The sequence below is a fragment of the Cryptomeria japonica genome, chromosome 7 (genome assembly GCF_030272615.1).
Source record: "Cryptomeria japonica chromosome 7, Sugi_1.0, whole genome shotgun sequence".
Classification (NCBI taxonomy): domain Eukaryota; kingdom Viridiplantae; phylum Streptophyta; class Pinopsida; order Cupressales; family Cupressaceae; genus Cryptomeria; species Cryptomeria japonica.
The window spans coordinates 605272827-605295544 of NC_081411.1; the positions used below are offsets into that span (position 1 = coordinate 605272827).

Here is a 22718-nt window from a genome sequence, read left to right on the forward strand (position 1 = left end):
CTTGCCTATAGAAGCAGACAAGCACATACCCCTTAGGTTTTGGTGCTTAGGCTTGTATCTACCTTGTGTGGAATTGTTCCGAAGCATAGGTTTAAAATTGAGGCATTCATGATGGAGGTGAATGTCCTTATAACATTCTGTACACCTGAATGATAGGTTCAAATGACCAACCATTTGACACCAATTTGAGCCACACCAATGCAAAGTATAACTATATATATATTTATGCAGCCTAGAAGCATGAATTAAGATTATAATGTGACATAGCATCATATAAACAACAAAACCACCATAAACTTGCAATCATAGCATCGTATACATCAAGTTCAATATCAAAATAATATCGAGTTCTCATATAATAATCAGGCAGGTCAATGCAAATGATGTTCTCATATAATTGAAGAAGATGCATGGCATGTTCTGATCGATAGCAGTATATCAGTTATTTATATAGTATGCATCTTGGGCATCCACTAGCATGCCAAGGCAATTGATCATGAAGTATGAGTTTGCTTGAGTTTGGGCATCATGTTAGTTGGGCTCTTGGCAAGCATTGAATTTCTTATTCAAGCTTGATAGAATGCACTATTTGACCTATTGTGATTTGAAGGCCTAGTTGCAGCTGTACAAAATGGAACCAAGTTTTGGGACAAGTTGTTGCAACAAATTTAAGAATGACTGCATACTTGAAATATGATGACATGCTGGAAACCTTGTGCAGAAGGATTGGGACAAATGTCAACTGCTTGGATGAATCTAAGCAGAATCATTGGGTATAAATACGAGTTCCTTTTACAGAGTGACACTAGATTTTTTCTGCTAAAATTGACCATAGGTGTCCTCTGATCTTTTATGTTTTCTGGTGTCAAAGTCCTAGTCTAAGTCTAGTTTTTCACTTTTTTGTGTCTCCTGTGTCTCTAAATAGTAAAACCCGAAGACACTGCTTGCAAACAGAAATCCTCTCCATGATCCAAATGTCTCCATAGTTGGCTGAGAATTTCAATGGATAAGAAAAATGGAGTTTGTGTTTTAAAAGTGACTTTTAGGTTTTTACTCCTTTTTTGCAAGTGACAGATGTCAAAATTTTATAAAATTTTGCATAAACAAAGGTAAATTTGGGCTCCCAGGTGTCCAGGTTTGCCCCAGACGAACCAGCTTGCCTGGGCACAAACCCTGGCTGAACCCACTGGTGTACTGGACCAGAACCCAGACCTGAACCGAACCGGACCAGTACCAGGCCCTCAAACCTGCGAACCCTGTCTCCTAGGGCAAGGAGAATTTAACTTTATCTGCAGGCAGATCTGTGCAAAGGCCCTTGCCATTAGGGAAGCTTCTTTGTACATGCAGGTTGTTCTACATAAGACATCACCAGTCTCACCAAGAGGAACCCTGTCCAAAAATTCCCCTGGCAACAAAACTAGGATTCCAGTGACAAGACTAGGAGTCCAGGAGCAAAGGGATAGACCTTCATTTTGAAGAACGGAGGTCCACCCGCCAGCATGCAATCAGAGAGGAAAACACTGCCAAGAAACTGCTGATCAGAAGTGAAACCCCACAATGAGAACGGAAAGATCAATGAGATTCGGCCCAACCCAGAAGGTTCTTTTCTGATAAGTAGGCTCCATTGACACATCCAATAAGAGCCCTGGACTCCAGTAGCTCCTTTATGCTTTGGATCAGTGCCCACCAAAAACTTGATGTGGACAGGAACATTTGCAGCAGGAAGACAACCAGACATCCTGCTCTCACCCATTTTTTTCCTATTTCTATTGCATTATAGCATTAAGAATTTATTTTTTTGCAGTTGTATTCTTCATTTGAGACACTTGCATATCTGCAATTTTCTCTGAAAATGCTGCCTTTCTTTTGCTTCATGCACACATTCTTTTCACTGCTCTTTATTATATGTGGAGCAGTTTTTTAAAATAAATAACTGTTGATTATTGCCAGCCAAACTTATAATATTTATCAAGCTCATGAGTCATGTGTTATGCTTATAGAGTTTTGATGTAAACTACAAATGTTATCATGCAGCAAGTGCAGGCAACTCCTACACTCAAACTTTACATGGAATTGATATTGCTGGGAGACGTTTGGCAGGGGAGGTAAAGTGCTTATCCAAGTATCTTATCTGTCTCAAATTTCTGAGTCTATTTCTTTCCCATATCTCAAGATTTTATCTTTATCTGTGCATTGAGGTTTGTTTCGATATGTTTGCATCTTTGATTGTAGGTACAACAACTCATTCAAAAGACACCCAGCCTCAGGAGAATTTCATTTTTAGCCCATTCTCTTGGTGGATTATTTGCAAGATATGCAATTGCTGTTCTGTATAGAGAAAATTCTGAGGCAAATGGAAGTTCTATCAAACAGGTTTTTGCAGAAAAAATGTCAGAGAATAAAAGTACTGAGGTGGGAGGTCAGTATATGGGAGTTTCAAAAGGTAGTAGTATAGGTGGATTAGAGGCTATGAATTTTATTACATTGGCAACTCCACACTTGGGGGTACGAGGGAAAAAACAGGTAAGAGTTTCAGTAAAATCAGAAGGCTTACCGGGACTGACAACATATTGTTACTTTGTTTCTTTGGCTCAAGAATAGGAGCCATTACTAGAAAAGATACAAAATTTCTTACAAAAATCAGTTTTCAGTTTTTAATTCAGTTATATTATTTGTTACCTGATGTATATCTGCCTGTGGTACTTAATGCAGCTTCCTCTTCTTTTTGGAGTTCCTTTACTGGAAAAGCTTGCTCCACCCTTAGCACAATATGTGATAAGAAGAACGGGTCGGCAGCTATTTCTGACAGATGGAAAAGCTAGTAGGCCTCCACTTCTTTTGCGTATGGCATCTGATTGTGAAGATGGCAAATTTATGTAAGTCTTCTAATTTAACTCTATGCATATGAGAGATTCTTTTGGGTTTCTGAGTTTGAGGTACTATTTTCACTTAGAGTTTATTGAATCTGCTTTTGCAGATTTATACTGCAGCCATTGTTGCTCACCTTGTTTGTGATTTTGCAGATCTGCTCTTGCAATGTTTAAATCAAGAATACTGTATGCGAATGTTTCGTTTGATCGTATCCTCTTTTGCTAGTAGCTTTATAAGTATTACATTCTAATGCTTCTGGTTATATAAATTACTCTTAATCTTACAGCATCACATTGCTCTAGTTCTGTATATTTCTTATCTTCCAGTGATTGTCCATGGATTTAAAGCTTGCTTTTTACTCTATTAGTTATGTTACAAACATTTGAGAAGGAATTTGAGTGTTTCTTTTAACCTTTTCAAGATATGGTGGGGTGGCGGACATCCTCCATAAGAAGAGAATCAGAGCTTGTCAAGGTAAGTGCTTCTTGTTGTTAATATTTTGGGAGATCCAACTATTTAATTTGATATATGCTATTTGGATTTTTGTGTGAATATCTCAATAAGAGTATATAAAATGACCATATTTGAGATTTTGGCTCTATCATATTTGTGAGAGATCATTGAGAAATTTCCAATTTGTAAGCATTTAAAAAAAGAATATTTTGTATGCTTTTAATAATATAAGTTTATATCACATGATGCCCTAAGTGTTAGAAACTACACCCAAGGAATTAAATCACCTATAAAATCAATAGAGAACTTTGAAATAATATTCTCAAGTTTCCAGAAAGAACCAAAAGTTGGATGCCCTCCAGAAGGTCAATGTATTACCCAAACATAGTTATTATCCTTATTTGGTTCTTGGAAGAAAGTTGTATAGAAGCCCCTTGGGGAGGTGTTGTGACCATTTCACACATCGCCCCACTAGAATGGGGACCCCCTCTTTTTCTTAGGGTTTTGCTTTCCCTTAGTTAGTTTTTCTCTCTGCTTGCATTAGTTTTTCTCTCTGCTTGCTAGATTTTGAGTGGGTGAGTGGTTGCCTGGGCTGGCTAGATTAGGGCTAATCTCTGAAAGCTCGTTTTAGGGTTTCTTTCAAGCTGAGTCTAGCCTAGTTTTGGGAGGTCGTTAGTTGTTTGCCTGGAACCTTAAGTTTGCCTTAATGAAGTATTTCCTTTCAGGAGAATCAGGATAGTGAGATTGAAGAAGAGGGTGAATAGGTCTCAGGTAAGGGTAGGTCTAGTTTGATGGTTTTCTTGTTAGAGTCCTGTTTTCTTCCAGGTCTGAGTCGATTGAGCAGAGTCAGTGGTCAGAGAGGAATGAAAGTGGTGATTTCAAAAATTGATGAATGAATGCATTGGAAGTTGATTTGATCAAGTTTGATGGAAAATGAAATGAACCAAGGTGAGGAACTAGCCAAGAATATGATTTTCGCTCCTGACCCTTCCAAAGGGTCCAGAGCGAAAATCCCCTTTAGCATCAAATTTTCACTTGTCAAGGCTAGGATTATAGCTTCCTTAGGCATAGTAAAGACAAATTGATATGTTCTAGCCCTAGGAAGTGATTGATGATGGGTAAGATGAAAGATTCTAGTCAAGAGGATGAATTTCGCTCCTGACCCTTCCAAAGGGTCCAGAGCGAAATTCTTGAAAGCTCTCATTTTTACTTGGCTAAAGGCAGGATCGTGATGGGGATGTGTGAAGAAGGGTCTTTGTTTGCCTCTCAAAGAAAACTGGAGTTCGAAAGGTCAAGAATCAAGCTCAAATCTTGATTTTTGCTCCTGACCCTTCCAAAGGGTCCAGAGCGAAAATCTTTGTAGCCCACATTTCCTTCCCAATTTTGGCTAAGTGCTGGTTTCTAAGGCATGTTTGAGGATGAATTGATATGTTTTTGCCTAGAGATGGAGTTGATTGATTTTGAAGAACAAGATTTTGGCCTAAAGGAGAATTTCGCTCCTGACCCTTCCAAAGGGTCCAGAGCGAAATTCATCATAAACCTTATTTGTTGCCTTGAATGGACTAGAAACCTTGTTCCTAATGTGGAAAATGATCTAATTTTGCCTTATGAGGTGGTTTGAAGTTTGAAAAGTGAGCAATCTAGCCTAGAATGAGATTTTCGCTCTTGACCCTTCCAAAGGGTCCAGAGCGAAAATCTTCTTGAAGCTCATTTCCTCCTAAGTTTGACTAAATTTTGATTTGCAGGGTATCTTGGAAGGAAGGTTGGACATTCTTGTTGCCTTTGAAATGTTTGAAAGCATTGAAAATGAAGGATTTTGGACCAAAAAGGAAATTTTGCTCCTGACCCTTCCAAAGGGTCCAGAGCGAAATTCCTAAAAACTCTTATTTTTGCATTGAAGAAGGTCAAGTTCTTGGTCTTTTATGAATTGAATGGAAGGGAGATAGCTTGTCTTTGCCTCTTGAAGATGTTTTGAATTGAAAAAATGAAGAATCTAGCCCAAGTCAAGATTTTCGCTCCTGACCCTTCCAAAGGGTCCAGAGCGAAAATCTCTCTAAGAGGCATTTCTTTCCTTGTTTGGCCAAATCTTGATGACCAAGGCATGTTGAAGGAGAGAATTGACATGTTGGAATCCTTGGGGATGCTTGGAAGTTATGAAAATGAAGGATTTTAGCCAAGAAAGGAAATTTCGCTCCTGACCCTCCCAAAGGGTCCAGAGCGAAATTATTTATAAGCCTACTTTTTGACTTTTCTTGGACATGAAACCTTGTTCCTAGGGCAATGAAAGATGAAATTCTACCTTGCAAAGAAGTTTCAAGTTGAAAAAATGATGATTTTTGGTCAAGAATGAGAATTTCGCTCCTAACCCTTCCAAAGGGTCTAGAGCGAATTCTCTCAAAACTTCTCTTTGCTATCAATTTTTTGCTAAGATCAAGTGTGAGATAAGGTAAAATCAAGGAGAAGTTGCCCCTAAGAGTGACTTTAAGTTGCTAGAAACCATGAAAGATGAAGGAATTGAGCCTAAAAGTGATTTTCGCTCCTGACCCTTCCAAAGGGTCCAGAGTGAAAATCCTAAAAACCATCTTTTCTTCCAAAATTTGAGCAAAGCCAAGCTTGGACAAGGGTGCGAGAAGTCATTTAGATTGCCTTAGAATTGATTTTGATCGCCAAGAATGCAAATTTTGAAGCTAAATGAGAAATTCGCTCCTGACCCTTCCAAAGGGTCCAGAGCGAAAAACCCTAAAAACACTTTTTTCTTCAAGACTTGAGTGAAGTCAGGCCTAAACAAAGATGAAAGAGGCTATTTGGAATTCCTTGGAAAGATTTTTGACCATCAAAGATGCATATTTTGAGCTCAAATGAGAATTTCGCTCCTGACCCTTCCAAAGGGTCCAGAGCGAAATTCTGGATAGGTCCTATCCTTGGCTAGGTTGTTGAGCAAAATTGACCTTTTTCGCCTTGTGAGGATCAAACCAATGCTGGCAAGTTGAGAAGTGGATTCAAACTGAAGGAGTTTAGATGAATTGAGGTGAAGGAGATTGGAAATTAGGCCTAAAGAGTGAATTTCGCTCCTGATCCTTCCAAAGGGCCTAGAGCGAAATTCCCAAAATGCAGTGTTTCCTTCAAAATATTGTTAAGACAAGTCAGTGGTCAAGGAGAATGGACCCTGGAGATTGCCTTGGAGAAGGTCGATGATCAAGCAAAGGTGAATTTTGACCTAAAAAGTGAATTTCGCTTCTGACCCTTCCAAAGGCTCCAGAGTGAAATTCCCATTTGCACCTACTTTACCCATGTAAAAGGCTAAAATTTGAAATCCTAGGCTTTGTTAGACCAAAACAAGTGTAAGCTCGCCTTCCGGAGGATTTTGGAGTGAAGAAAAGGAGGTATTCAAGGCCTAATCAAGAAAATCGCTCCTGACCCTTCCAAAGGGTCCAGGGCGAAATTCTTGAAAACACCTATTATTCACCTTGTTTAGGCTAAGTTGAAGGCAAGTTGCAAAATTATGATGGCAAGAATATGGGAGATGGCAAATCCAGGTTGTAAGGATGTTGAATAATGAAGCAAACAAACCTAGATAAAAATTCAAGCAAGCCTCCTTGGAGAGACCTAAACTTTAAACATTTTAATGCCTAAGATACCTCAAGCCTTGATCAAGCTTTAACATTCCTTAAGCTGGCCTATAGCCTTTCACTAAATTTGCCAATTAAAGCACATTTGGGAGATTAAGGCAAATTCGCATAAATTAAGGCACTTATAATTTGATTAATTAATTTTTAAGCCTTAAAATAAATGAAAAAACCACCCTTAGCTTGGAAATTAATTTAAAAAATTAAAAATTAAGCTTGAGCTCTCGATATTCATTATTTTGCCTTTGCAAAACAAGTCGGCCATGCTTGTGGAGGTGTTTTATTTTATTTTATTAAAGCCTTTACCAAGTTGGCCTTAAGGCAAAACAAGGTGAGCGCCCTATATAAGGGAGGTGTGTTTTGACAATTCAAATCATTCATTCATTGTCTCTCATGCGAACTTGAAGAGCAGATTTGGAGGTGCGAAATTGAGCTAGTTGAAGGCAAATATCCAGAATTTGGAAGGTATTTGAAGGCTAGTTGAAGGCGAATTTCTTCTTAAAGGCCGATTGAGGATTGAATTCATCAAAGAAAGGACCAGAAATTCAAATTAAACATCCTTGTCCAGCAGATTCTCATCTTCCTTCATTCATTTTTCAAAGGTTGATAGCTAAAAATCAAGGGAGAGGTATGAATAATCAGATTTTTGAAAGTTTGTTCAAGATTTTAGTTTGATTTCCATAGCAATCCTTTGAAAATCTAAGTCTTGTGCAATCTGATTTCCATTCATAATTAATATTAATTTGAAAATTCATAATTCTAGGATTTATCATATCATTTTCAAATTAATATTTAGTTAATTCCTTGAAAAGGTCTTAAATCCTATACCTTAAGATATCATGCTCAAACCCTAAGTTTAAGCTTTTGTGTAGGTATCAAATGACGACCCCCAAGGCCGGAGGATCCACTACTCGACAGGCTCTCATCAAGGAGGATCAGAGGAATGACGAATTGGAGACCAGGATCATGTCCAAGTGGAGCAATATTGGAGACACCAACCTAGGAAACTTCAATATGAAGAAGTTTCGGGAAGCGCCCTACATCGGCAAGCCGTCACTTGTTGCAAAGAAGATAATTGAGAGTGGCATCATCAAGGCTGCAGGTTTCCCTCCCGCAGTCAAGTGTCATGAGTTGATGATTGAGTGTGCCCGGCACTATGATTCACACTCAAGGACGATCGTAGCCGAGGACGGAACTATCTTGGCCTACCTTTCAGAGGAAGCTATAAACGAAGCTTTTCATCTCCCAGAGCATAAAGACATGATCTACAAGAGCTTGGAAGGAGCTAGGTCTATCTACGAAGATGATCCTGAGTCCTGTCTGAACTTCATCAATAAGAATTGGTTGCTCAAAAGTCGACCTCGCCTGAACAAGATTCCCAATACACCGCATAGAATCAACTTCCAGGAAGAATTCAAGGACTTGATAACCTTGCTCAATCGGGTCACGGGTGCCTCTCAAGCTTTCTTCTTTGACAAGTGGATGTTCTTCTTCATATAACTGATCGTCCAAGGAAAGGGAATGCTCAATTGGGCTAGAATCATTAGCAACAACCTGGACGTGCAATTGAGAAGACTAAGGCCTACCAAGTCATTTCACATGAGTTCATATGTTATATATGCCTTGATCAAAGGTTTTGTGTATGCAGGACTACCTCATAGAGGAGTTGTTGGAAGAGGACCCGGAGAAATAAGAGTTTGTGATTCTTATGTTCAACTGCATCATCTGCCAGGAAGTGACTACAAGCTAGTCAATGACACCTTCACAATGTATATTACCAGGACATTGCAAGGAGGGATTCACAATCAACTGTCTCTGGAAGCACAGGAGCTCATGAAGAAGCATGGTGCATGGTTCATTCAGTTTCCAAAATTCACATACATCAGAGTTCATGGATGTCCTTCACCTCCCTACATGTTGCCGAGATATCCTACAGACAAGATAATACTACTTGAGGTGACTAGGCAGTTGGCAGCTTATGCAAAGGCATCAAGACACAAGCATGGAAGCGGAATTCCTGTACCCATCCTACTAGGGAACTCAGTTGAAGTGTGTCCTAATACTCAGGCCGTGAAAGATGCGGAGAAGGAACTATCTCTATATTCATTCACATCCTTTGCCTCAAGGGAGAATTTTGATCCTCATGGTTATATAGAAGAGACAGTCGGGAAGAAGTACAAACAGGAGTTTCAAGTGAAAGACTTTTGGATGAATGTCCAGGATGATGTAGAGGTCAAAAGAAAGATGCATTCCAGGTTACCCTTGGATCTCATCAGGAAATGCAAAATTTATAGTGTAGCCGATCAAGCCCAGGACAGTGGTAGATACCTCCAATCATCCTATGAGAAGGAAGATAAAGAAGTGAAGGTAGATTGGAATGAGCCCGAGGTTTTAGACCTAAGAGCTTTGATGGCTCCCATTTTATCTTGCACTCGCAGATGGGTGGACGTACAACATCAAAAGTTGAAGGAACAGAATGTATCTATGACATTCACCTTGGAAACAAGACCAGAAGGAGAGGCAAGTGTGAGTGAGAATACTTCTCATTCCAAAGGTTCAAAGAGGAAAGAAGGACCTGAGAAGAGAGAGCCTTCCAAGAAGAAGCAGAAAATAAATCCTGATCGCCCACCAAGCACATCTTCTAGGCATGAAAATGAAGCAAGTCAAGGAGAAGATCAGAGGCAGATAGTGTATGAAATTGATGAGTCTATGGAATCCATGGTACAAAATGATAAACAAGGAAAAGGACAGACGCCTCAGCATTCATCAAGTCAATCTCCCCAGGTTGGTGCTAATGAGCAACAAGAAGAAAAGAATGATGATGAAGCAACAACTCCTTTCCGGGAAGATAGACCTCTGCCTAAAGAAATACAAGTGAGGGAAAGGAGATCTACCATTTCGGATTGGCTAAAAGAGAGGTTGACAAGGGTAGTTGTGGTTGAAGAGGAAGAACATGTATTTGACTTGGAAAGCCTTATAGGAAATTCTCATGAAGTAATAGAAAAGAAGAAGGCCACAAAGATGTCAAAGGTAATTAGAGATGAGACAGGATCCAGAAAAGTGCAGATAGCTACACCAGTGGTGGACAAGTATGAGGATGAGATTCTAGTAGAAGAATATGATCTAGAAACATTTGATCTTGGTCCACTTACCTCCGAGCAGGCTATGGAAGAAGCAACTGATTCACTGAAAGCACTCAAAGACAAACTCAAAGAAGAAGTGGAAAGGAATAAGAAGCTCGAAAGAGAGGTCAATGCTTGGAGGAATTAGTTTAGCCATCTTAACCAGCCTTTGAGATGACAGGATCCAACAATATCTCCTTTACATGCACTTCCTCTTGAATCAATAAGTGAGGCAAAGAGGGTGAAGAGCCTAGTCCAACTCATGAGTTCTTGGATTGATGAATCTTACAAGGTAGCCATTGAATTTGCAACAAGAATGATGAAGACAGTTCATCGAGCTATCCAGGTCCTTGAGATTATCCATAATCTAATGATAACTGTAGCTGCATCCACTCACACTAGAGATGTTATCATCCCAGTCTTGCAAGTGATAAGAGAGACACCAAGACGGATTGTAGCACAAGAAAATATAATGGATGGAGGAACCCATAGCCTCCTGCAATGGTCAGCTCTGCTCCAGATGAAGGAAGTTCTTTTCGAAGACGTCAACACCAGATGCAGCCGAGTTGAAGCTACCATCCATCCAGTTCAAGACAAGGTGTTTGAGGTGTTGTGTACCATCCTTGACAGACGGATTGAGATCGAGACAGATGTGGACATCCAGGAGTTGGAAGACAGAATCAAGGTCATCTTTTCCAAGGAAGAGAACATCGTTACAGAAAGGCAGTGAGATCAAATGTATGCTACTATGTTCCTGATTGAGAAGACCAAAGAACCTGAGCCTGGGTGGGAGACGACTCTTCTCACTGTTTTTGATCAAGTCCTTCACTTGGAAGAACGAATGAAGAATCTTCCTGAGATTCCCATTGTTGAGATTGAGGGAATGGTGTCCAGATTCATTGAATATGCTAGAAAAGAGCATAGGAAAGGGAACAAAGTTCTAGATGAAAAGTTGTTATAAGATGATGTGGCAGCTTAATTCCTATTGGTCTATGTCTCCTCGTTATTTGTGCCAATTTTTATTGGCTATGGATTAATAATGTTTATCTAAATGGGGACTTTTTTGTAACAAACCCTAATTAGGGTTTAGGTGTCAAAATCTCAGCCATCAATCGTCTTTTGATCCAGGCCGTTCATTGTATTTGAGGATGCTATATAAGCCCTCACTCATTTCATTTTGAAAGATTGGAAGGATTAGAAAAGTTAGAAAGTTGGAGAGAAGCAAGTTTAATTTTGTTGCAAAGAATTGAGTAGTGAAGAAAGAAAGTTGAACAATTGTTGTTTATTTGGCTATGAGATCAATAAAATATTGAAGTTATGGTGTTTTATTGCAATCCTTGTGGCTATCTTCATGGTTGTTTATCTTCTTGAATCATTCTTAGTAGAAATATCATTTAGATTTTAAGTTTGAAGGACGAATGTTGTGCCTGATCTTTGTTAAGACTCACATTCCAAACCACTAGCTCCTTATTGATGGTAAGAACGCCTTGTGTGGTCAACTGGAAACATTGAAATTGATTAAGAATTCAATTATCATTAGAAGTATTGATATGTATCTCCCTGATAGTATCTATCTCTTTGGTGATTTGAAAATCGTTGAATCCCCTTAGAAGATCGCACCAATTCCAGTAAAGTTGTAATCCTTTGGCGATACTGAAATTGGTAGAATCTTATCAGGACCAGTCTTCATTAAGTCATTCTTAGGATTAGTTAAGTATCTCTTCCTCGAAACCCTTATCTTTTGATCTTTTTTGAAAATCTGTTAGTATTAGGAAAATCCTGTTTCCTCATTTGGAAAGATAGTAGCACGGACAAGCTTTCTTTGAAACTACGTAAGGCCCCTTAAAGAAACAGCAAACACAACGACCACTGGTGCTTATCCGCGAGTAGAGATCCTACAAAGCAGAACCTTGAAGTCCTTCCGATTGATCCTTTTTTGCGATATCTTCAGCATTCGGAGACTTTACTCAAGAGAGGATAAGATACCTCTGGGTATTTTATTCTGTGTTTGGTCGTGTACAAAATACACATCAACAAGAGGTGAATATAGTATAGTAGTTTTCTTCCTCCTGTGAGAAGGAAAGTATTAGGTGAGGTTTCTACCTCTTTTTATGCTTACCTGGTTGATGAAGTTGTGGACACTGAAGGATGAATATTGAAATTTCATATGTTGTCATCAAAGCAATTTTTTGAGACACTAACTGACTTCGATTTAATTTTTCTCATTGGATCTTCTAGTCTAATCAAATGCTTCTATTTACCATCTTCCTCTACATCCTATTGTAGTGAATCTTTGAAGGCCACCAGTGAAAACTGCTCAAGATCCGTAATCCCCCTTCCTTGTGAGGTTTTTGAAGTTGAATTGAATCTTCAAATAATCAAAACTGTTAGTGCATCGTGAATCCTAATCATATATTTTGTTGGAATCCAGATATTATCTAGTAGAAGTTCCTTTTTCTTATTCTTGTCAGGTAATGGTTACAATCCATTTGAACCGGGTTTTGAATCCAAACTACTACAAATAGGGGGTTGGTCTTTGGAAGGGTTAAGCTCTTTGTTTTCAGGCCTACTCTTAATAGACATGCCTTAGTGAAATGCTGCCTTATTACCTGATTTATCCTTTTCCAAAACAAATAAATTATTAATCTTGGCTACATTGCAACAAAATGTACCTTTTCTTTAGATCCTGTAGGAGGAGGTTGGTTAGGCCATAATATCATTGAGAAAAGCCTTGTGTGAGCTCTGAATTCAATTTAACCTCTAGATTTAATGAACCTGGAGTATATAATCTGCTACTTGAACTAGTTGGTGGTTGGTTGTGTCATTCATTAAAGGTCCAAACATGGCATCAGGCCTGGGACATGTAAACCTGCTATTGTCCTTCCAAACACCATTACCCTGCTATCATTTATTTGGATTGTAATAACAGAAATTTTTTGTAAAGATGTTTTGATATCATGGACCTTTGGGCTCCATGGGTCAACAAAGAATTTTGCTTGTTCCTGTAAGCATAATACTTATCTTGAAATTTTTGCCCCCATGGCTGAGATGGCTTAAATTAGTAACAAGCCAACTTCATAGTCTGTGCTGGATTGAATTCTAGAATACTTTTGATGCTAAGACAACCCAGGATTTGGGCTGAGTTATTTTTGGACCAGGAAAGATGAGGGAATTCAAAGTGATTTCAACACTTTGCAATGGAAATGTTTGCTGATTATGAGCAATGTCATGTGCTGTTCAGGATATGGGTAAACTATTTATTATAAAACCTTTCATAATAGCATTAAATGAGCTGCAAAAAGTATACTCAGATTATAGCATTGAGACTTGCCAAGGATCCAACCATACTAGCAAAGTCGTTATCTGAAGCAACCATAGCAATTCTGCAGATCAGACTTTTGGATGCAGCAAGTCATCTGGAATCACCATGTCTGCAGAGCTGGCAAGGAAAAAAACATTTAGAAAGGTAGTTCACTTAAAAAAATATTCCTTGTCTATCCCAAAAATCTACATAATTTTAGAATGTTCACTTGCCCATTTTAAGCTTATTTTCACTTGCCTATTAAATTTCGAAGTGGTACACACACACACACACATGTATATATACATATATATGTATATACGATATATATATATATATTTATATGTATGTATGTATATGTATCTTTATACGTGTATATGTATACATGTATATATATATATATATATATATATATATGTATGTATGTATGTATATATATATATATTTATGTATATATATGTATATATATGTATGTATATGTATATGTATGTATATATACATACGTATATATATATATATGTTATATATACATATATATATATATATATACATGCATACTTAAGTGGTGCAGGAGCACCTAGTTTTGAGTACAACTTCTTTGTTTTGGTTTTTTTGTTCATAGTTTGGTTTGAGATGGTGAATAAGAGTCTTCTCTTAGGTCCTCATATGTTTTTGAAATGTTTTGGTAGGTTGAATGTCCTTAGGACAATGCATTTTCTCAATTTTGGCTTGTAAGCCCTTGTAAGCCTAAAATGGCATAATCTTGCGTTTTGATGTAAAATGCCTTGAATAGTCTTGTTTGGCATTGGGACATGTTAATGTAATGGTCTTTAGTCACCCTAGACGGTTTGGAGGAGAAAACAAAGCATGTAAGGCAAAAATGCACTTTTTGGCAAAAGTTGTCAAAGTTGCTTGACAACTTTTTGCAACGTTGAGCAACTTTTTGCATTTTTGAGCAAAGGGTTGGTTAGGAAACCGATGGAGAGTTGGTTAGGCCCAAAATGACATATAAATGCCTTGAGAATGAATGTAATGAGGTTGTTGAATGCCTAGAGTCGATTGTAATACAAATTGGAGACCATTTTTGAGTTTTACCTTGCATTTTTCAAGAATTAGAGCAGCAGTCCGTACTTAATGGATTGATTGCATTGCTTTTCTTTGCTTGTTGTTTTTTACATGTTCTTGTAGTGCTCAGGAAGCATTTTGGTTAGTTTTATTGCAGATTTGAATTGAGTTTTCAATTTTGCAAGCTCTTGGCCTGAGTAAGGGTTTGAGAGGCCCAAATATGGTTCCAACTTGAAGTCCTTTGAGTTCTTCTCAATAACCCTTGAGACTCGAGCCATGGAACCTTTGTACAGTGTACATATTCTTTATTTTCCTTTGGAGGTCATTGAAAGGCCAATGAGCATCATTTCCTAGGCGAGCTCAGTCATAGCCCGATTAGGAAATGAATGAAATTATGCAAGTGCTTGCAGGGAAGAGCAGGGTTGGAAGTGCAGGGTGTTTGGCATGAGCAAGTGGGGTGTGGCAGAGCATATGTGTGAGTTTGGAGGCGTGGCAGATCAAGGAAGACACCAAACCCGTAGAAAAAGACCAAAACAAGCCAAAAACCACCTAAAACAAGCATTTCTCGGGTTCCATACCTATACGGTCATACTGAGATTTCTCATGTTATAAATTGGAAAGTACTCCAAAAAGGGTACCCTGATCATCAAAGAGTTTGTGTGGGTCTTTGGGGAGATTGTGAGCAAATCCACAAAAACCGGTTAGGTAGGGCTAATTGGGGCTCTAGGGCTACTAGGCCTAGAAAATAGGGAAAGGAAGGAGCGATGGGGAAATGCATCAAACCCATACTCAAAACCAATTGATTACCCTTGGAAAACATTACTAACACCTACTACAACCTCTGCAAGCATTTGTTAGGAGATTGAGAGTGTGAGGTTGGATTTACCCTTGTGAATCCCAACCATGCCTAAACAACCAGTGAGCACATCTTGATTGGGAGCACTCCTAGAGAGTTGAGATGTCTAAAATGACTAGTAGACTAGGACAACACTTGACTGCCCTTAGACAAGGAATTAACTCTCTTTGAGTATTCCTCCCCATCATAGTGGTATCTGAGCAACCAAGATTTGGGAAGAAGCCGGTACATGACAGACACTGAATCAGTAGGAGAGAATAGTCTAAGGATGGTGACCAATGCAAAGCTAGCCAAGAAGGTAGAAGATCAAGAGGAAGAAAATAGTCTCCTCACAGAAAGATTACTACAACTGTAGAGCAAACTAGACGCAGTTGAAAGTAAAACTGAGAAAGTGACAATCAAGGTCAATTAGGGGAAGGGTAAAGAAGTTGTAGAAGAGGATAGGACACCTGAACTAGACCCTATTCTACCTGAAGAACCTTTCTTTAAAGCAATCAAAGCCTTACGAGGAAAATCCCTAGAAGGAGTGCCACTTTTTTGTGGAAAAATGGAGCCTGAGGTAGTCCTAGAATGAATATAGGGATTGGAGAATCACTTTGAATGTGATGGAATCAGTGAGGCACAAAAGGTGAAGGTGGCCAAGTCTAGATTGAGAGGGGCAGCATTGACTTGGTGGAAATTTATTCAAGAAGAGAGGCAAAAAGAGGGCAAGAACCCCATAGCTACGTGGAAAGGCATGTTAGCCAAGGTGAAAGAGGCATACATCCTTGAAGATTATGAGATCCAGTTGCATAAGAGGAGACAAAATTTGAGACAAAGAGACTTGGATGTGAGTAGCTACACTGAGGAATTTCAGAAGTTGTGTCTGAGATCCAATGTGGTAGAGGATGAGAGCATCAAGGTAGCCAAATACTTAAATGGCTTGAGATGGAATATTCAAGAGGAATTAAGCTTGTTATGCCCCAACACCATGCACAAGTGCTATCAGTTGGCACTAAAAGTGGAGGAAAAGAGCAAGAAGAAACAAGAACAAAGCAACAGAGGCAGAGGTAGGGGAAGAGATGGCAGAGGTCAGAGAGGTAGTTTTGGTGGAAGAAGTGTAGACCAAAGATCCCAAGGGGAATCCAAGTTGGTGGAGCAAAGTGGGGATTCCAATAGCAAGAGCAGCTATAGAGGAAGGGGATCTAGCAACTCTAGTAGAGGAAGGTCTAGTGGATTAGGAAGGGGGTCTTATTTTGCCACCATGAAGTGCTACAATTGCCATCAACTTGGACACCCGACCTATAGATGCCCTGAGAAGTCTTCTTCATCCCAAGGAGGTGAGAGGAGAGTAAATTATGCTCAAGAGGATGCAGCAAACATGAAAGCATTAGAAGTAAGTTTGGATTTAGAGGTTGGAGAGAACCTCATGATAAGGAGAGTCTTGATCAAAGAAACGGTTAAGGAGGAACCTAGCCAAAGGAGATCCTTGTTTAGAATAAAATGTAAGATCATGGGAAAGGTATGTAGAGTGGTGGTGGATTCAGGATCCACAGACAACATAGTGTTAGAGGAAGCAGTGAGTAAGCTCAATTTGCCAAGAATACCACATAGTGATCCTTATAGAGTTACATGGCTCAACAAAGGGCAGCATGTTCTTGTAAATGAACAAACCTGGGTGGAGTTCACTATAGGGGGCTACAAAGACAAAATCTTGTGTGATATCTTGCCCATGGATGCTTGCCACCTACTCCTAGGTAGGCCATGGTAGTTTGACAGAAATGCAATACATCATGGAGAGAAGAATGCTTATACCTTCCAAAAGGATGGAACCACTTACAAAATCCAGTCCATAGGAGACCAAGTAGAGGGCAGATCCAAAGGTCCTAATGTGCTGCTAGTTGGTGAGAAAGAGTTTATCAATACACTCAAGGAGGGAGAAGGAGTGGGGTTTGCCATTGTTGTGAAGCCAAAAGGGGACAGCAAGGAGAAGAAGGTGAGCATTCCTAAAGAAGTGGAGCAGGTCCTAAATCAGTTTGAGGACATCATTAGTGATGGAACACCAGCTACATTGTCTCCTCAACGTGCCGTAAGTCATCAAATTGACTTTATACCCGGAGCTTCTTTGCCCAATAAGGCAGCTTATAAAATGACACCGGATCAGAACAAGGAGATAGCCAAGCAAATACAAGAACTCCTAGACAATGGACTAATCAGGAAGAGCATCAACCCATGTGCAATACCCACCATTTTGGCTCCAAAGAAGGGAGGTACTTGGAGACTTTGCACCGACTCTAGAGCCATAAACCAGATTACTATCAGATATAGATTTCCCATCCCAAGAATTGAAGACTTGATGGATTGTTTGGGAGGTGCTGAATACTTCACCAAGATAGATCTCAAGAGTGGTTACCACCAAATCAGAATAAAGGAGGGTGATGAATGGAAGACAGCCTTCAAGACTACAGAAGGACTCTATGAATGGCTTGTTATGCCATTTGGACTCACAAATGCCCCTAGCACATTCATGAGACACATGAATGAAGTACTCGAGGACTACATTGGTAAATTTGTTGTTGTTTACTTAGATGACATCCTAATTTTTAGCAAGTTTAAAGATGAGCATCTTAAGCATATAGAAATTGTCTTGAGTAAACTTTGTGATGAGCAATTAACCATCAATTTGGAGAAATGTGAGTTTATGAAACAGGAGTTGGTGTATCTTGGGTTTGTAGTCTCAAGAGGTGGTTTGAAGATGGATACCTCTAAGGTGGAAGCCATAATCAGTTGGCCCACACCTAGGACAACAAGTGAAGTAAGAAGTTTCCATGGCTTGGCTCAGTTTTATAGGAAGTTCATCAGAGGATTCAGTGAAATATGTGCACCCATGCTTGAGACAATCAAGGGAGGTATGAGAACCAAGTTTGTATGGACAAAGGAAGCACAAAGAGGTTTTGATCTCTTGAAGACAAAGGTGGCTACTCAATCGGTACTTATCCTACCAAGCTTTGACAAGCTCTTCACCATTGAATGTGATGCAAGCAACATAGTGGTTGGAGCAGTTTTGAGTCAAGAAAATAGACCGGTTGCCTTCTTCAGTGAGAAACTCAATGATGCAAAGAAAAGGTATTCCTCCTATGATTTGGAATTGTATGCACTTGTCCAATCTCTTAGGAAATGGAGGCATTATTTGTTGCCTAAGGAATTTGTGGTTTACACTAATAATCAAGCTCTTAGCTTTCTTAATTCTCAAGAAAAGTTAAACCATAGGCATATTATATGGGTAGAGTATTTGCAGTCATATACCTTTACCATTAAACACAAGAAAGGGCAATGTAATAAGGTAGTTGATGCATTGAGTAGGAGGTTACTAATCGTGCAAGAAGTGCAGCTTAAAAGCATTGGAGTAGATAGTTTCAAGGAACTGTATGAAGAAGATGAAGACTCTGCTGCTGCCTACAAGGTTTGCCAAGGGTTTGGAAACCATTTTCACAATGAATATGCAGATTACACCTTGCAAGATGGCCTTTTGTTCAAGGGTGGACAGCTATGTGTGCCTAAAGGGTCTATGAGAGAAAACTTGATGCAAAAGAAGCATAATGGATGCTTGAGTGGACATTTTGGTTTGAACAAGACTTTGGAACTTGTCTACTTTTGGCCTAAAATGCAAAGAGATATCAGAAGATATGTGGAGCAATGTGTGGTTTGCCAAAGAGCTAAGGGTACATCTTCCAATGCTGGTCTTTATCAGCCTTTACCTATCCCCAACCGGCCATGGGGGTGTGTAAGTATGGACTTTGTGGTTGGTTTGCCTAAAACCAAATCAGGTTTTGATAGCATCCATGTTGTGGTAGATAGGTTTAGTAAGATGGTTCATTTTATCCCATGCAAGGTCATTCATGATGCTAGCCACATTGTTCACTTGTTTTTCAAAGAGGTTATTAGGATTCATGGTTTACCTATCAGCATTGTGTCAGATAGGGATGCAAAGTTTATTGGTCATTTTTGGAAAACCTTGTGGCAAAGATTAGGTACTAATTTGTCTTTCAGTTCAGCCTATCATCCCCAAATGGATGGCTAAACTAAGGTGGTCAATAGAACATTTGGAAATCTACTTAGATGCCTAACAAAAGAGTATGGTCAAGCTTGGGATCAGATCATCCATCAAGCTGAGTTTGCCTACAATGATAGTGTGAATAGGTCAACTGGTAAAAGTCCTTTTGAGGTGGTGTATGGCATTCATCCTAGAGGAGTTTTGGAGCTCAGAGATGTGGGAAAGATGGGACAGCAAAATGGACATGCCTTGGACATGGCCCAATCAATGCAAGAGGTTCATGAGCAGGTTAGGACAGCCCTATTGGACACTACTCAAATGATCAAGGACAAAGTGGATGAGAAAAGAAAAGATATCCAATTTTCTGTTGGTGACATGGTGATGGTACATTTGAACAAGGCAAGACTTCAGAAAGGTGTCCCTAGCAAGCTTCAGATGAGGAGGATAGGTCCTTGCAAAGTTTTGGCCAAGTATGGCAATAATGCATACAAGGTAGACTTACCCGGTGATATGGCTTTGTCACCCATTTTCAATGTGGCAGATTTGGTGCAGTATAGGGGCACACTTCCAGCAGAAGATAGCAGAGTTTCAGAGGTCTCTCAAGCACTTTCAAACTTGCCCTTACCAGCTGCACCCATTCCCCAAGCCGAGAAGGTGTTAGATTCTAGAGTTTTGAAGAAAACAAGGCATTCTGCCTGCATGGAGCATTTGGTCAAGTGGCAGCATCTTCCAGCATCAGAGGCTACTTGGATACCTGAGGCAAACTTCCCTAAGCATGGAGTTCCACTTTCTTTGCTGCCTCAAGGAGTCACTTGACTTCTTTTCTTTGGGGGAGTATGGTGCAGGAGCACCTAGTTTTGAGTACAACTTCTTTGTTTTGGTGTGTTTGTTCATAGTTTGGTTTGAGATGGTGAATAAGAGTCTTCTCTTAGGTCCTCATATGTTTTTGAAATGTTTTGGTAGGTTGAATGTCCTTAGGACAATGCATTTTCTCAATTTTGGCTTGTAAGCCTAAAATGGCATAATCTTGCATTTTGATGTAAAATGCTTTGAATAGTCTTGTTTGGCATTGGGACATGTTAATGTAATGGTCTTTAGTCATCCTAGATGGTTTGGAGGAGAAAACAAAGCATGTAAGGCAAAAATGCACTTTTTGGCAAAAGTTGTCAAAGTTGCTTGACAACTTTTTGCGACGTTGAGCAACTTTTTGCATTTTTGAGCAAAGGGTTGGTTAGGAAACCGATGGAGAGTTGGTTAGGCCAAAAATGGCATATAAATGCCCTAAGAATGAATGTAATGAGGCTGTTGAATGCCTGAAGTAGATTGGAATACAAATTGGAGACCATTTTTGAGTTTTACCTTGCATTTTTCAAGAATTAAAGCAGCAGTATGTACTTAATGGATTGATTGCGTTGTTGTTCTTTGCTTGTTGTTTTGTACATGTTCTTGTAGTGCTCAAGAAGCATTTTGGTTAGTTTTATTGCAATTTTGAATTGAGTTTTCAATTTTGCAAGCTCTCGGCCTGAGTAAGGGTTTGAGAGGCCCAAACATGGTTCCATCTTGAAGTCCTTTGAGTTCTTCTCAGTAACCCTTGAGACTCGAGCCATGGAACCTTTGTACAGTGTACATATTCTTTATTTTCCTTTGGAGGTCATTGAAAGGCCAATGAGCATCATTTCCTAGGCGAGCTTAGTCATAGCCCGGTTAGGAAATGAATGAAATTATGCAAGTGCTTGCAGGGAAGAGCAGGGTTGGAAGTGCAGGGTGTTTGGCATGAGCAAGTGGGGTGTGGTAGAGCATATGTGTGAGTTTGGAGGCGTGGCAGATCAAGGAAGACACCAAACCCTTAGAAAAAGACCAAAACAAGCCAAAAACCACCTAAAACAAGCATTTCTCGGGTTCTGTACCTGTACGGTCATATTGAGATTTCTCATGTCATAAATTGGAAAGTACTCCAAAAAGGGTATCCTGATCATCAAAGAGTTTGTGTGGGTTTTTGGGGAGATTGTGAGCAAATCCACAAAACCCAGTTAGGTAGGGCTAATTGGGGCTCTAGGGCTACCAGGTCTAGAAAATAGGGAAAGGAAGGAGCGATGGGGAAATGCATCAAACCCATACTCAAAACCAGTTGATTACCCTTGGAAAACATCACCAACACCTACTACAACCTCTGCAAGCATTTGTTAGGAGATTGAGAGTGTGAGGTTGGATTTACCCTTGTGAATCCCAACCATGCTTGAGCAACCAGTGCGCACATCTTGATTGGGAGCACTCCTAGAGAGTTGAGATGTCTAAAATGACTAGTAGACCAGATGAACAATGAAGGGAGCCCACTAGGACAACACTTGACTGCCCTTAGACAAGGAATTAACTCTCTTTGAGTATGCCTCCCCATCACTAAGTCACCAGGTTCAAATTCGAATTCAAAGTTCGACAGCTTTGAAATTTGAATGAAGTTCAATGAGGAAAAAAATTGAAATGTATAAAATTCGAATTCAATTCGCCATATGTATTTTTTTTAAATTTTTAATAAATATATATAATATATCTATAAAATTGCCTAAATAGTAATTGCAAAAATGGCAGGCAAAAATTGCAGACGAACTTCTCCTGCAGGCTACGACTACCGTAGGTCCGTGACTACTCCTCCAGGCTGCTACTACAGCGACTCATGGCAGACTAAAGATTCACGCGGCCTGAAGATTGATTGCAGTGGGCAGACCGAAGATTTGTTTCAACAAATGTTGGCCTTTCATTTATATAATGAAAAAACGAAAGAAAACCTGAATCGCGATTTAAAAAATATTAACAGAAAAAAAAAAAAAATCACTTTTTTGACCAATCGAGCTTCAACGAATTTCAACGATTTTTATTGCATGTTTTAAAGTTCTGCGAATTTCGAACTTCAAGGATGAAATTCGGCCGCACCTGGTGACTTAGCATATTGTTGATGTGTATTTTGTACACGACCAAACATAGAATAAAATACCCAAAGGTATCTTATCCTCTCTTGAGTAAAGTCTCCGAATGCTGAAGATATCGCAAAAAGGATCAATCGGAAGGACTTCAAGGTTCTGCTTTGTAGGATCTCTACTCGCGGATAAGCACCAGTGGTTGTTGTGTTTACTGTTTTTTTTCAAGGGGCCTTACGTACTTTCAAAGAAAGCTTGTTCGTGCAACTACCTTCCAAATGAGGAAACAGGATTCTCCTAATACTAACAGATTTTCAAAAAAGATCAAAAGATAAAGGTTTCGAGGAAGAGATACTTAAACTAATCCTAAGAGTGACTTAATGACGATTGGTCTTGATAAGATTTTACCAATTTCAGTATCGCCAAAGGATTACAACTCCACTGGAATTGGTGCGATCTTCTAAGGGGATTCAATGATT

At 39.4% G+C, this 22718-nt stretch overlaps 1 protein-coding gene across 10 annotated transcripts in view; it reads left to right on the forward strand.

Moving 5' to 3' along the window:
- Window positions 1–22718, forward strand: part of LOC131043309 (putative lipase ROG1) — a 76855-nt gene that overhangs the window by 19252 nt on the left and 34885 nt on the right. For all 10 annotated transcript variants that reach the window (XM_057976498.2, XM_057976500.2, XM_057976507.2 and 7 more), the window contains 5 exons: window positions 2035–2105; window positions 2233–2523; window positions 2713–2876; window positions 3024–3079; window positions 3293–3345. In XM_057976498.2, the coding sequence (XP_057832481.1) occupies window positions 2035–2105; window positions 2233–2523; window positions 2713–2876; window positions 3024–3079; window positions 3293–3345 (635 nt within the window). The remainder of the gene's footprint in view (window positions 1–2034; window positions 2106–2232; window positions 2524–2712; window positions 2877–3023; window positions 3080–3292; window positions 3346–22718) is intronic.